Here is a 14,578-nt window from a genome sequence, read left to right on the forward strand (position 1 = left end):
CTAATATCGGTAATTGCTCCCATCTGCTCGTGTGCAGTTGTCAATATCTCTGAGTCCACTGCTGAAATTAGACCCGTCAACCAGCGTCCAGGCTGCACTCCTATCATCAATTCATCTGTCCTGCCAGTCAGGCAGTCGACAAAGTAGCCAGTTATCCACATGACAGGGAGCCACACCAGAAACCTCACTCCAAAAGTCCAAATCACAGTCAATACCCAGATGCTCTAATAACTATGTTTGGCGAGGAAAGAGATCGGATGGATTATAAAAATTATTTTTGGCAGTATGTTATAGCAAAAACCAAAACATTTTAACTCAATTTTTCATAGTTATTGCAGCTGCTGAACTGACTGTCATAGTGTTACAGAGTCATTAAAAAACACTAATAGCTTGCAAACACTCTGTAGTGTGAACCGTGAAAGATGAGTGAACTTTAAGATGCAACCTTTTGAAAAATAAAAAGCGCAAAGGAGAAAAGATGATGAAAAAGGTTTAAGCTCTTAGCATCTTGTACGGTTTGACACCTCTAAGTCTCACATAAAAACCACTTCTTTCCTTCTGCACTCTTTATGCTCCAAAGCCAGTGAGTGTTAGAGATACATCACAGGCAGGAGACAGGCTGGCACCATTAGCCAGGCCAAACCATTACTAAGCTTGAAGTGTTTTTATACCTCAAGATAACCGAGCTGTATGTGCCATCATTGTAAATGATGGACATGTAATGTTCTCTGCAGTCTCCATATGTCAGTACGCCATTATGTGCTCAGCATTCCACTTACAATTCTTTAACATTTGTTTCCTTGTGTTTTTCTCCAACATTACAGTAGTTTTCCTTCTTGGACCTGTTAGCCAAGCGTGTCTTTCTTTGTGAAAGAACTGACACAGCAGCTGATAGAGTGATATTAATCTTTTGAATTGCTCTGTTGACAGTAAATCTAATAGTCTCTTGTCTTGAAGATAAGTCTTTTAAGCTGAGGTGGTCAGGGGATGAATATGGGTTCAAGTCCCCAAAGCAGCAGGTTCAGCCGTATTGATTATCCAGTCCTGTAACCCTGCATGCCCTCTAACACTGATTGCCTCAAACTTCTCTCTTTTTCTCCTTATGTGTCCATCACTCTATCTCTATGTGGACAGACCATAATCTTTTTTTTTTTTTTTTTTCTCCATGGCCACATCACATCAGTGTATGTGTGTGTGTGTGTGTGTGTGTGTGGATGCAATGGCAGGGTGGGGGTTTAGGGTGAAAGGGCTGCGGTGATCATGGGAGTGTGGAAAACCACCCCCGGTGCAAAGCAATCATAGCCGGCTCTCTATCATCCTGCCCCCTTCGCTACCTCCATCCAACCTCTCTCAACCCATCACCCCTCAGAGTTGCCTCTCTCCTCCCTTCCATTATTCCCAGCTCTCTAGTCAGAAAATTAGGGTGACACTTGGCGGCCCTCCCTCTTCTCTCCACCTCTCTCTCTCTTCTCCCACCACCTTCCCTCTTTCTATTTCTCACCCATTACTCCCAGTTCACTGGTTGGTATATGGAGGGTGACACTGGGCCAATTCAATCTTGCCTCCCCATCAACCGCTCTGCTTGTCGTAGTGCTGCAGCCTCCCGTCTACGGGCATACCCCTTCAGTGGGTCGTCACTCTGTTTTCTACACTTCACACATCCCCTGCCCTTCTCTGCTACACAGAACTTTCTATTTCCTCGTCTGTCATTCCTGTTTTCCATTTACTTGTCTTCTTTTAGCGTACCTCTGACTTTTAAAGTCATTTTTGTCACAGAGGAGGTATTTCAAGATGGCCTTGTTATATTAGGGTTCTGATATGGGTAAAAAATAATGCACAATGTTTTCTGTGGAAGCTGTGTTTGTGAGATAACTAACCCGATGAGCCATTCGACAAAAAAACTGATGTATGATGTTGAGTAATGCAGATTGTATAGTAAAATAAAGCAGTTACGTATTCACTGCAGTATTAGCAGAACTACAGCTACAGCTTTGTAGACTGACGTGTGCTTAGAGGCACGCTTTCCCTCTTTGATTTCCTGAATAGCCTCAAGTCTTCTAGATTGGCTTCAAGTGGAAGAAGTTTACAGGTTCAACTAATCTTTCCCTAATTATTTTGGCAGCAGAAATGTGCTTTCCCTGCATTATAATGACAAGGGTTACACCACGTCAGGAAACACCTCTCATTAGACCAGACAAGCTTTTGTAACCTGCTTCTTGACAATATAAATAAGATCCATGGATTTACCCCTTGGAGCTTATTTTACCACAACTCAGATTAGGAGATAAGCAGCATTTGTATCACTTGGAGTAGTAATAGGCTGACTTAGAGTCAAACACAATGAGAGGTCCAGGCCCAGTGAGTCAGCCTTACTCATTAATGAGCAAATTCCCTATCAATCAGTTTCTAACTATCAAATCCAACTTGGATGATGGAATTGAAAAGTTGTAAATTTACATCTGGATGATGTACATTCAGCCTTTTCAGCAATGTGACATTTGACTTTTCCTCACGAAGATGAGGACCAGATTCGCATTACACTTTTCAAAACAACTTTTGCTGAAAAAAACACCAAAATAGTAGTGTTAGGAGCATAATGGACAATGGATACCAACACTTGCATAAACACATGTCTCTGTACAGTACATCTAATATCTACTGCTACTATCAGCTGGTTCACACAGACTGAACCAGTCAAGTGTTAGTCCAGTCGTTGGTAGCTGATTTGTTGGCCCAGCTCTGTTCATTCTATTCCCACTGGCGGGGATGTTTGTTTTTGTTCTATCCAATATGAAATGGCTTTGTCATTGGGTAGGGAAGCTGCTCTGTAAGCCAAAATAAACCACGGTTTACTGTGTTGACAATATTTGACTGAATTGGATGTTACCAGTATGTGCTAGGTTTCATCCCTGCTCTTAAAGGTAGGCTTTAAAGTACTAATGCTGATTTACTATTTGTGCACTCGGAGTATGACTTCCCCTCTGTAAAGATTTATTCAAAACCTTAGTTTCTTTATGCCAGTGCTGTGAAAAATTAGACCATATGCTTTGAATTAATTAGAAAAAAATCATAATTTTAGTACTTAAAGTCTGAAATGATTTGGGTCATTCTGAATCTTTCTAAAAATCACAGAGGATTTTCTTTTCATGGTAGAGGTCTTATCATGCTACTATATACAGTTCAGTATTTGTTATTGTGTCTGACATGCATTCAGTCGACAACACAAAGAATAATTAGAAATCCCAGAGTACAATGGAAATGGCTCTTTGTTATGCATCTCTGCACATCTGTGTGTAGATATTCTTTTGTTGCTCTGTCTGGCACCAGACAGTGGGAGACCTGAGTTGCCCGCAACATCCCTGAACACCCAGCCTGGCTAGCATAGCACCTGTCACTAGGATGGAAAGGAAAATTAGGGCCATTAGCTGAGACACAGTCTAGCCTCTAGAATTCAAAGCTTTTATCGTGTTTTATCTGTCAGTGGTTATTGCTGGGTATGGAGTTGTATGTACATACATTAGCTTATGGCTTGGACTGGTGTTAGTCAGAAAGTATGGCCACAATATTTAATTTAAAGCCACTTTACTGCCATGGCACACACACACACACACATGTCGTCAGATTGTACCTGATCTCAGGACTGTGTGGTGAAATACAGAATATGCTTGACTGACATCTCCCCAAGTCTCCTGTGTTAGTTTTGTTTCACCTGTTAGGGCAGACAACTACTTACTCGTGGTGGCTTTTCTCTGAATTTCTCGGTGGATTTCGGTGATTTCAGCAAACTGTTGGCATCGCTCCACTCCCAGTCAGTCCTCGAGGTTAACTGGACCTTTAAATATTTATCACCAAGTGTTCATCTTGCAGTAGGCCTTGTGTTTCCCAGTGGAGTATGACGTTTGTCAAAGTCTAAATTTGGCCCACAGTGCTTATATATTCAGACCATGATATTTCCTATTACTGTATATTTTCCAAATTAAACTTTGATTGTCAATGACAGTACAATTCAAATGTAGTTGTTGTCAATTAGCCTCCAACAAGACTGCTGTTTGCAAACCAACACAAATGAACAAAAACAATCATGAAATGCTTGGTTTCATAATAAAGTTTATTCTATATTACAAATAGTATTTTGTTCTTGACTGCAAAATAGGAATGCATTATATTTACATACACAGGTATACAATTAATTATAACAAAGTTAGAGAAGCTCGCCTTATATCCCCCAGGTTTCGTTTTTATCTCTTGATAAGATACTCTTTATCTTTCAAATATGGTCTAGTAAAAGTCTTTTCTAGCATGTTTCTGTAACACCTGCTATAACACTGAGCTAGGAGGACATTTTTAGTTCCTACAAAACGTTTGAAGGTGGAAACTTTATCTGTGCTCTTGGCAACACGAGGTGGCTACTAGCAGACAACCTTTGTTGCAGGGGAAGGGACGGGGCACGGAGAAATGAAAGACAGGATGTTGCACTGGGGGGCAGATTCACAATGACAGTCCAGGACTGAGGGGAAACTTTGGGTATCTAAACGCAGTTTACTTCAGCTACATGAATGAAAGAAGTTAATTTTAATTGTCTAAAGGTGTTTCAGTCGTATTTCCTAAAATATCAATACTAGCTTTACATGGATTAACCATTCATTTGCGAAATTAATTCCTATTCCCCTCATCTTCCAATATCAAATATGAATGTGTTTGATATGTTTACTACATAACAAGTCCAGCAAACACCTTGTGAATGTACCCCTCCAAGTTGAAACAACAGACATTCATCATACTGTATACCTGCAGACAGTAATTAATGGACAATGACTTGGATATCTCACAAACATTTGACATAAGGGCTAAGAAACAGTCACTTGCCAAACTCAGTCTACTATCAGCCTTTTGTGCCCCTCCTGTAAGAATATTATCTCTAGGATAAAGCACATTTATACATAGTTTCTTCCAGGTGTTTTGGAAGGGAAATTGAAAGGGATAGTAAAATCTGGATTTAGTGACATACATGGTGGCAAACTGATGCAGTCTTCTGTTGCTTTTTAAGAAATGAACATTTGTTGAACCAGATCTATTTGTTTTAATAAATGCCCCTCTTTTGTTATTTGAAAAGAGGGCTTCATCACTAAAAATGTTTCTTTTCTGTTCTGGGCTCAACTGATGGAGCAAAATATTTCAGCAATTATGATTTTTAAAAAAAAAGATGACGTTTTCTACTAATGAAGTAGAAAACTCTAAAACAAGATGTAATAGCAGCAAAGACAGAGCAAGACTCTACTTGCATCTTCTGTGTACCAAAACTAAAACCACAGAGGAGACACAGCTGTCACAAAACACTGATGGGCTGTAACGGAGGACACTGTAAACAGGACAAGAAGGATGGTCATACAGTAGAAATTAAAAATGGTCATCTTGTTGTTCTGTGTGGGATCCATAATCTTAAAATGAACAGTTGGCTTGTAAATGACTTAAAGTCCCTAGCAGTAGTAGTAGAAGTACATAAATATCTTTGAGCAAGACAGTTCCATTTCATACCATCCAAATAGGTCAACATGCAAGGGTATATAATATCTGTGTTTATTTAGCATCTAACACTTCACAAAAACCATGGGCATGAGGTTCTGCAGTAGGGTTTGAACTGGATAAAGGTTCCACCTTAAACGAAAGTTATAGTTTTTATTACATCAACAATCCACTTTTCCCATCTCGATTCTTCCAAGCAAAAGAAAGATAAAAGAACACATCCACATCATCATTGCAAGGCTTAATTTTCTTATTTTTCATTTTTTTTTAAATAAGTTTCTTAAATTGTTTACGTTTTACATGCGCTTAAAAAGCCAATAAAGGACCCAAGGTGGACCTAGGGCGGTCTTCACACATTCACATCACCACATGGGGCACGTTGTCAAGGCAAAAGAAAGGGCAGAGGTCAAAAGGTACGGAGGGTGCCTCCATCATCTCTCTTTCAATCGCTCTCTCCCATAGTGGGGGTTCACATCCAACAAGTCTTATCTACTTTTAATGTCTATCATTTTCTGTTTATCCTGCTGTGATGCTCACTTCTTCTGTTCCTGCTCCGCTTTATTAGATTTTTTTTTTTTTCTTTTTTTGAGGCATGGAGAAGGCCGCCCCCTGCCGCCACTGAGGACAACTACACTAATACAGACAAGCGCGCCTCAACAGTTACACACTCAAGAGTTGGGGTTTTGCCGTATGCAACTAGCTACCATCTCCAACGCTTGTGCAAAACAGAAAAGAAAACTGGCTAGTCAGGAGCCGGACACAAGGGTGAACGGTGTGCCGAGAACTGGAGAAACCCGGGGCGATGGAAAGAGAAAGGAGGATCACATCACCTCGCCCACACAGCCTCTCACCTCGACACACTGAGGTCAGAAAAATCACACAGGTTTCTTAAAGTTCCAGACACAATATTTTTTTTTGTCCAAGAAGTGGTTGTCTTTTACATATAGTCCATTTTTGTCAGTTCCTCAGTGGCACTTTACAAATACATTTTTGACCGTTTTGAAAATTTCAAGCTCCTTTGGTTTTTGGCTGACCAACTAAGTCCATCTTGTTTGATTTCTCCACACAAAAGTCTTTAAATAAGAACATCCTGGGAAAGAAGTGCTACTCTCTCTCAACTGAGCCCCTTTAGGTAGCAGTCAGCCGTCTCTGGCTACACTGTATTGAATCGTTCCTCTTATTTTTAATGAGCAAGCAGTTTCTTACCCAGTACATTTCAGTCAGCTCTTCCCTTTCCCTCCTCCAGGGTTGGCGTAGATATCTGGGCAGTCAGGATCTTGGGCAGCTGCTGATTGTGTATGTATCTGTGCGTGTGTGTGTGTGTCTGTGTGTGTGCTTTGATAGACCATCGCCGTGGCGACACAAGATTGGAAGTGGCAAGAGCCAGACAAAGACTGCTCCTGGTGTTGGATTAGCAGTCAAAACACTGTCGTCCAGAGTTGGTTGTGTGCTTCTTATAGAGGATCCAACTTAGGTCGGGGCCTCCAGGGTTTTGTCTAATAGTTTAATTTGCAGTAGCCACATAAGCCAGATGGAAGCAGAAATCATGAGCATTTTCTTTTAAGTAAATGTACGCTGGGCAGGAAAAATGTGCGAATGTTGCAAAGGGCTATAGGTTGGGGATGCTCTGGTTTGTAAAGTTTAAGTGTCAGTCAAGTTTCAATAAAGGAAAAGTTCAGAGAAGCACTAATCCTTCCCTACTCCCATCAGTCTTTATCTTAAATACAACTCCAGCTACATTGAACACAAGAACATTCTAGGTTTGCCTGGACTCACCCCAAATTTCGCAGATATGTATGCTTCGCTTGTAGGTACAGTGTAAACTTGGCAAACCACCCTTGCATTAATTTTCTTCAGAGGTGTTCATTTGGCTTGCAGTCATCATTTTTGATATTTCCTCTTGATTCCGTATATTGAATATAGAACTACAATAAATTGGACTCTAGAGATGGTTTTATTTTATCTATCCTATTTTGAAAAAAGTTCTCAACAAAATGGACTCCCAACATTATGGTTTTTAGTGTAAATTCTTGAAGGCAACATAAAAATGTTTTTTTCCCATCTTTTCTTCCAACAGGGGGACTGAAGTATGCCAATATGGCCAGCTTTCAAGCAATCACCCCTTGAAGCTCTCCCTGTGGTGAAGCTGAAGGATCCCCTGCATTGCACTGTGGGAGACGCCAACCTCAGCTCTGAACCACCCTTCAGATATTCAGGTAAACTAGTCTATGCAGCAGAGTGGATGAGGAAAACAAAATATTTCTTGGGGAAGAGGAAGCAGAAAAAAGGTCAAGGAAGAAGTCATCATCTTTGAAAGGCGGAGGGAGGAAGTCACATGATGAAAAAGATGGGGACAGGTCTTCGCTCAGGCACGGCTCGGTTTCTGACGGGGTCTCTTCCCAGTGCGCCCTGGGAAGTGCGGTCCTCAGCTCTCCAGACTCATGAAGGCCACCACCTGCTCCAGCTTGAAGGCCAGCCTCTGTTTCCTGGCTCCATCGTCCTGCTCCAGTGCACACACAATCTGCCAGCAGGACATTGAGGTAAACACAGATACACAAAGACATTACTGGAAGTAGTAAACACAACAAAACTACTATCAATTTCAGTTCTGATATATGATCATTACTAATGTAGCATAATAACAGCATCCTGCAGTGTGTTTTGTATTTGCTCACTCATTTCAATATTTCCTGTAGACAATATCTACTATAGTAAATGCAGCATTCTAAAGACATGTTGTATCACTGCTGGGTGTACTGACAACTCATATATGCCAACCCTAAAAACAGCTAAAGCAATACTCTACTGAAACATATCCTTTTAGCGTCAGATACGCACTCCATGTAGTCTTAAAAGGTGGCTCTGAGGTGGGTGTAGATTCCTCCTTTGGAGGACAGCAGCTATTGACAGCTTGAATTCATAGCAGTTAGCAAGGACACTCAGTTTCTTCACTATGTGACTAAATGCGCTTTCTGTCACTCTAGTGAATGTTGGAATCCACCGTAACTGTTGTGAATCCAAGCAGACTACAACTGCCGTCCTTCACCAAGGAGTATGTTACAAACATTTGAGAGCCACCTTTCATGCCTACAGGGGATGGGTATTTCAAGAGTGAAAGAAAACTGTCCTTTTGCCAGTCCCCACAGTTCAACAAACGGGCTGACCCTCTGATAAGTGAAGCATGTTGGGCCTTACGCAGCATGAGAGAATTTGAAACACTATGCAGGGCAGGAAAAACTAAATCAACCTCCACACCTCCTGTTCACTGACCATTGAAAGATCTTTGTGATGGAGAACAAAATCTACAGTCCCCTGTCTGTGCAAAAATGTATTTAAAAGTATATCTGAAGCTTCAGCTGTCCAAATTAATCAAGTCAATATCTTTCAAAGTTATTCTTTTTAGGGCCAAACTCCCTCCTTTGGTAACTATCTTTCCTCTGCAGCTGAACAAGAAAACACTGTCCATCAAGACACAAAGAGGTAAAGAGACTAACTGTGGAAGATATACACTTTATTTGACTTACTTAAATGGCTTAATCCTCAGATAAACCTTTAAATACATTATTGCTCAAAACGAGGACTCTGGATTTTGTCCCCTGTAAGCACATTTGGAGGGGATCCTCTGTCAGTATGAGCAGGAGGAATAATTACAGTAAGAAAAATTGAACCTGTCCATTTAATATTCTCCAGTATCAGGTTTCTATCAATAACTTTAAATGTGACAATGTAATTTAAGTATTTTGTTATTCTATCCTTATTATGTAAAGCACAATAACAAATGTTATAATGTATTATTTGCTAAATTGATAAAAATGTAAGAAATAGGTGTTGTCTAGACATGTACTGTACCTGAGCCAAAGTAGTACATACCTCCTCAGTGTATTTGCCCACATAGGAATAAATCTCACTGAGAGAGCTCATGGTATTGAACTCATTCATGTGCATCCGTGACTGTTCTGCCAAGTAGGCGTTCATGTCCTGGTCGCTGATCGCTGGCATCTTATTAATGTCTGAGTAGTACCTATTGAAAAACAGGGGGAGGTAAAACAAAGCAAACACTTGTTAGGAATATGTTTACTGCTGAGAACATTGTTAGAAAAACTGTAAATGATTTGGGAAACAGAATACACCCAGTGCTGTGTTTTAATGTAGACAGTGCCGCCTTTTCCTCAGAGCTTATTTACTCCTTGCAGTTCTTTGAAGTTATTTAATGCATGTAGTAAAGAGGCAACAAGTGGGTTGTATAGTAACATGACTGAAATGGAGTCATAGAAGACACTGACAGGACTGGGATTTCAACCTTGAGCACTACAACACAACACATACACACACATTGCAATGAGGTAAAGGCAATCAGTCACTGTCAGCAGCAGCTGTGTTGCCCCCATCAACTATGTTAATTAAAGCTGGTTATTTACATATTAAAATCCTGTAGCCCCAGCCACTCGAGAGGATGAGAGAGAGAGTATTTGTCAGGAAGCAAATCTTCAGAGCAAACTGACTAAAGGAAAGGCAGGTGGGTGTTGCTCATAGCCTTTGCACAGAGGTCACACACACATCAACACCTGCTCAGTGCTGGAAGGCAGTTGTAGGGAGCTGCTAGCAGGGGATTGTTAGTGTAGGGACCAGGTGTGCTTGTTTACAGAAAAAAGTTTTTATAAAAAAAAAAAAAACAGCTAAAATTCAATGCTTTGAAAAAGTGGTGAGAGGTTGTTTTCAGTCTCATTTCCAAATTTAGTTAGCCCAAAACATGTTAAACTTTTCTTGACTGTTTCTTTTGAAAAAATAATGAACTTTGACAGTTATTTTTCTTTCAAATAATGCACATAATTATACTGTAAGTGCTGCCACAATGCATCTGAGCCAATGTTAGAATGCATCTGGCATAGACAAGACACTACACTTCACTATAATACCAAAACAAATCTTTGTGAATGCAGGATCTTCATGGAAAGACTGCCGTTAGGGTATTTTGAAATACTATTTTAAGACCTAGTACTGATATAATATATTATGCTTTTAATTTAAACAAAGGGCCATAAAACGTTAGATTTGCAAATGTACTGATCCATATGGAAACACTCTTGTAAACAAATAATGTTATGACAGCCGTGATGGATTTGTCATTGTCTGGAGACCATCAACTCAAGTGTCAATATCTCAAAAGCTCGCTTCACTTCACATTCCCAAATTAACAACATTAACATAATGTTGCAAGTTAAAAGCTCTGTGGGATATCATGGCTCTGTCCAACTGCACCAGCCCTAAATAAGTCTATAAAAAAAACTGACTCAAACTGTTAAATATGCATATTTGTGCAGTTGTTGACTTACATCATTTCATATGGTTATCTTTGTAGACAGCATTGTAAAAACTCATTGATTACATGTGTTATGTTTCTACAGAGATGTAAAGAAAAGTAGATTTCCCTTCTTAAACATATTTCCATTAGACTGCGCACCAGGTAAGGACGTCCTATCTTTATAATTAAACTGAAGCATGAAGGAGAGAGAGAAGGGTACCTCTACAGTGTTCACTTTCTATTCTTCCCCTTTCCAGCCTTGGTTAATAGCTGCTGCATTCTGCTTTTTAAATCCTCTCTATGGCATGACCCTGACTTTGGCATGGTTGGACAGCAGAGTCAAGCAGCACTAGATCCACTCTTACTCAGTCATTACTGTATCTCTGAGGCTTTTTTAACTGGATAACACAGTTCCACTGGAGGGTATTCGCTAATGACAGTGGAATGTTGCATTGTTAAAGCAGTTTAAAAAAAAAAAAAAAGGTTGGCAATTTTCTATATTTTTCTTGTTTTCAACAAATCTCATGTGCAGAGCCAAACCAACAATTACCTCATCCTACTTACAAGTATGTGTGTGTGTATCCAAAGTCTGATATATCTTATCCCCCTGTGCCGTAGACCTCCGTTGTCCAGAGAGTATTAAAAATATGTCAGTGAGCCACACGTTGCACTGGGTGACATGTTCATTCACCCGAAAGGCAATTGTTACGGTACTTTGTTTAGAGATGGTTCCAAAGACTAATAACAGCGTTCACATTTTCAGTCTCAGAGAAGTTCCTTGTAAAGCATACACCATTGTGCATACACAGGAATGTGGTTCCGTTTACAGCTTCGCTAGCTCGTGCTACATATCACAACCTCTTAACACTATATTAAAGTTACTTAAATTTACAATCTAGCACTGTAAACAGAACCGCATTCCCATGCATGTGCAATGGCGTCTGTCATACAAGAAAATGCTCTGAGACTAAAAATGTGATTGCTGTTATTAGTCTTTAGAGCTGATTCTGAACAAACTATGATAACCATCGTCTTTGGGGCGAAGGAATATGTCCCCCGTTGCAGCAGACTGGTGTGGCTCATTGGCATGTTTTTAATAGTTTTTGGACAATAATGGAGGTCTACGGCACAGGAGGAACATGATCTTATTCTTTAACACAACATTTGCTGAAAATCCCAGAGCATACATATTTCGTCTTTAGGATCAGCATGTGTGTAGTATTATCTGCTCAAACCCTGAGAATGCTTTAAAGAGTAACTAAACATTCTGCCTGTGCTGCCACCTACAGTAGCAGTTGCTGCACGGTCTGCCCACACAAATCATTTTTATGCTTACAGTAGCCAAACATTTCTTTGTATGAATCAGCAAAGGACCCTCACAATTTCCTCACACATGTGTATGGGAGACCTCAGACACACACAGGACTAATGAGTACAGTCCTGAGCCTGAAGCTTCTCATTTGGTTCCCCCCATTCAAGCAGCGCACATACATTCTCGTCCTGAGGCTCACCTAGCGCCAAAGCTACCAACACATAAATACTCTGAACCGCTTCACAGTACCCCATCTTTTATTCAGAACCTTTTCGCCTCCCCTGCTGACAAATAAATTTAATAAAACTCTCATTTTAACAAATTACTGCCTGCTACTTTCAAAAATTCTCTCTCTTTTTTCACACACACTACACCCTTCCAACACACTGACTTTTCTGGACTGTAGATCTCTTGCCCTGGGCGCTCCCATCCATTCCCACTGTGTTATAATTTGGATTGTGTTTCATGGCCCATAGATCACAGTGCCACAATCGTATTGTGTGTGTGTTGAAATGAAACATGGCTAATGCAGGTTTTCTGATAGTTTTCGCTCACATAAGAGCCCCAGTGTTTGATCTGTGCATGTGTACTTTTTATAGGCAGCTCACCTCTCCACCCAGCTCTTGTAGCTGGGGATGTCCTTGGCATAAAGCAGCTTGTTAGAGGGTGAGTCCTTCCCAAGGCGGTGTTCTGAGGTGGAGCAGGAGTCCATGAAGGTCTGGGCCACCACAGACAGACAGGCATCTGTGATGCTGCTCTTATGGATGTCAAACACAAACTGGGGGTTCTTGATCACATTCACCCAAAAACGCAGAGGTAGGCTGCAGGGAGGTGGACAAAAAGAACAAAGTTGATGAGTTGCAAACTAATTTAGATTACACAAAATTTTACTTTGTCATTAACAAGAACGTTAACAAGAAAGTCTGAGACCTAATGAGACAAAAAAAAATTAATGAGACATTTTTTGTATGTTAATACTGTATTTTGCTGTGTTAGGCTTCATGTCATTAAAATGACTTTTGCATGAATTGTTCTTCTGTTTGCATGGCTATTTGAGCTTTCTGTAACTGAGATGGAACTGAACAAAGAGTGTAAAGTAAAACAACAGTATGTGTCCGGTTGAACAGCTCTGAGATTTAGTCCCTAAATGGCATTTTTATATTTGCAACAGCCAGCCAGGCAATAGACATGGACATATTATGCACCAGAAGGGGGATGAGGATTCATTCACTTTGCACTGCTAGTACACGGGCCCCGCTGTTGCTGATGTGCTCTGTTTGATGTTTGTGCTCAATTCAATAAAGCCTTTATCTTTAAAACCAGGTGGTGGCTGGCTCTCATTTTTTCCAGCAGTGTCCAGGGGTCCTTGCTGGGGGCCGCACAGTGACACAGTTCATATTGCCTTGTTCGTGCAAGTGGGTCCTATTTTGCGCCTGTCCAGAATAATAAAAATATACAACTCTGTTTACTTGCTTGGCTTGTTTCTGCCAAAATGAATAGATATAGGGCCAGCTTTATCGGTGCTCTGCATTGAAAGGGCTCAGGTGGTATTAAGAAAGAGCTGAGTGTTACTTGGATCTCTGTATCTTTACTATTCTCTGGGCTATGCGCTTGTAGCTGACGTAGCAAAAATCAAACAGAAAAGACACTGTGGTCTGGCCTGCATAAGCATTTGTATGTGTGGCACAATATCAAAGGATGAGGGGGAAAAAAACAATAAAAAATGAAATGCAATCATTTAAATACCAGCAGTGCTCCCCTACAATCCCACTAAGCATTTATCCTAGCACAACCACCCACAACCACAAAGCCATTCACATGTACAATCTAACAAAAGAGGATTTGGAATCAGAGGAAGGAAAAACTCTGCATTATGACTTCAAAATTAATCTAAGCAAAGAATCTAGTGGGATTAGGTGCAGGGATCAAAGGGATATTAACACCACTGCTGTGCTGCCTTCATTGTTGACAGTCTGCCCCAGCTGCCCTGTGCTTTGAGGTATGTGCTGTTTCAATGAGGCAATAGATGGTACAATGATGAGGTTCTCCACATGATTTTTGTGTGTTAAAAATGACCACCATAATAACATCTACATATCTATTGTGTTGAAATTGGGCAAAGCACAGAATTTTCTGCAACTAACTCACGCTGAGTTGTGATAGGAATCTGAAGGATGGCCATGATCGGTCCTTTTGGTCAGGGATTAGGTTAAATATCAGCTGCCAAGATCAAGGACATCTCTTATCCTGGAGGAATTAGGCTGGCAGACTCGGAAAAAGCCCTTTTATTAAAAGACCCCTCTGTCCATCGATTTAGCACTACAAAGTGCAGTCAATTCAAACTGATTTAAGAAAAGTATGTGGTATAGTAAGAAAGCAGCAGGTTTACTCACTACTCTAATAGGAAACACTTGTTAATATTAGAAATTGTTCCTACAGTA

At 40.5% G+C, this 14,578-nt stretch overlaps 1 protein-coding gene and 2 long non-coding RNA genes across 5 annotated transcripts in view; 2 read left to right on the top strand and 1 right to left on the bottom strand.

Annotated features, from left to right (window-relative positions):
• LOC137176164 (uncharacterized) overlaps positions 1-7,683 on the top strand; it is an 87,845-nt gene extending 80,162 nt beyond the window's left edge. The window contains exon 6 of one of the 2 annotated variants that reach the window (XR_010925816.1): positions 7,601-7,683. This is a non-coding gene — a long non-coding RNA (uncharacterized lncRNA). Of the gene's footprint in view, positions 1-6,113; positions 6,237-7,600 lie in introns of those variants that run through there. The other variant, XR_010925815.1, reaches the window with a different exon arrangement.
• The window catches only part of plxna4 (plexin A4), a 243,640-nt gene continuing 233,149 nt past the window's right edge, over positions 4,088-14,578 (bottom strand). For both annotated transcript variants that reach the window (XM_067582264.1, XM_067582265.1), the window contains exons 30-32: positions 12,746-12,958; positions 9,394-9,544; positions 4,088-8,044 (exon numbers count right to left, since the gene is read on the bottom strand). In XM_067582264.1, coding sequence (XP_067438365.1) covers positions 7,949-8,044; positions 9,394-9,544; positions 12,746-12,958 — 460 coding nt within the window. In that variant the 3' untranslated portion in view covers positions 4,088-7,948. The remainder of the gene's footprint in view (positions 8,045-9,393; positions 9,545-12,745; positions 12,959-14,578) is intronic.
• Positions 7,975-12,825, top strand: LOC137176165 (uncharacterized). The gene is made up of 3 exons (XR_010925818.1): positions 7,975-8,063; positions 9,959-10,039; positions 12,737-12,825. It is a non-coding gene; the product is annotated as an uncharacterized lncRNA (long non-coding RNA).

Source organism: Thunnus thynnus, chromosome 23, assembly GCF_963924715.1.
Source record: "Thunnus thynnus chromosome 23, fThuThy2.1, whole genome shotgun sequence".
Lineage (NCBI taxonomy): Eukaryota > Metazoa > Chordata > Actinopteri > Scombriformes > Scombridae > Thunnus > Thunnus thynnus.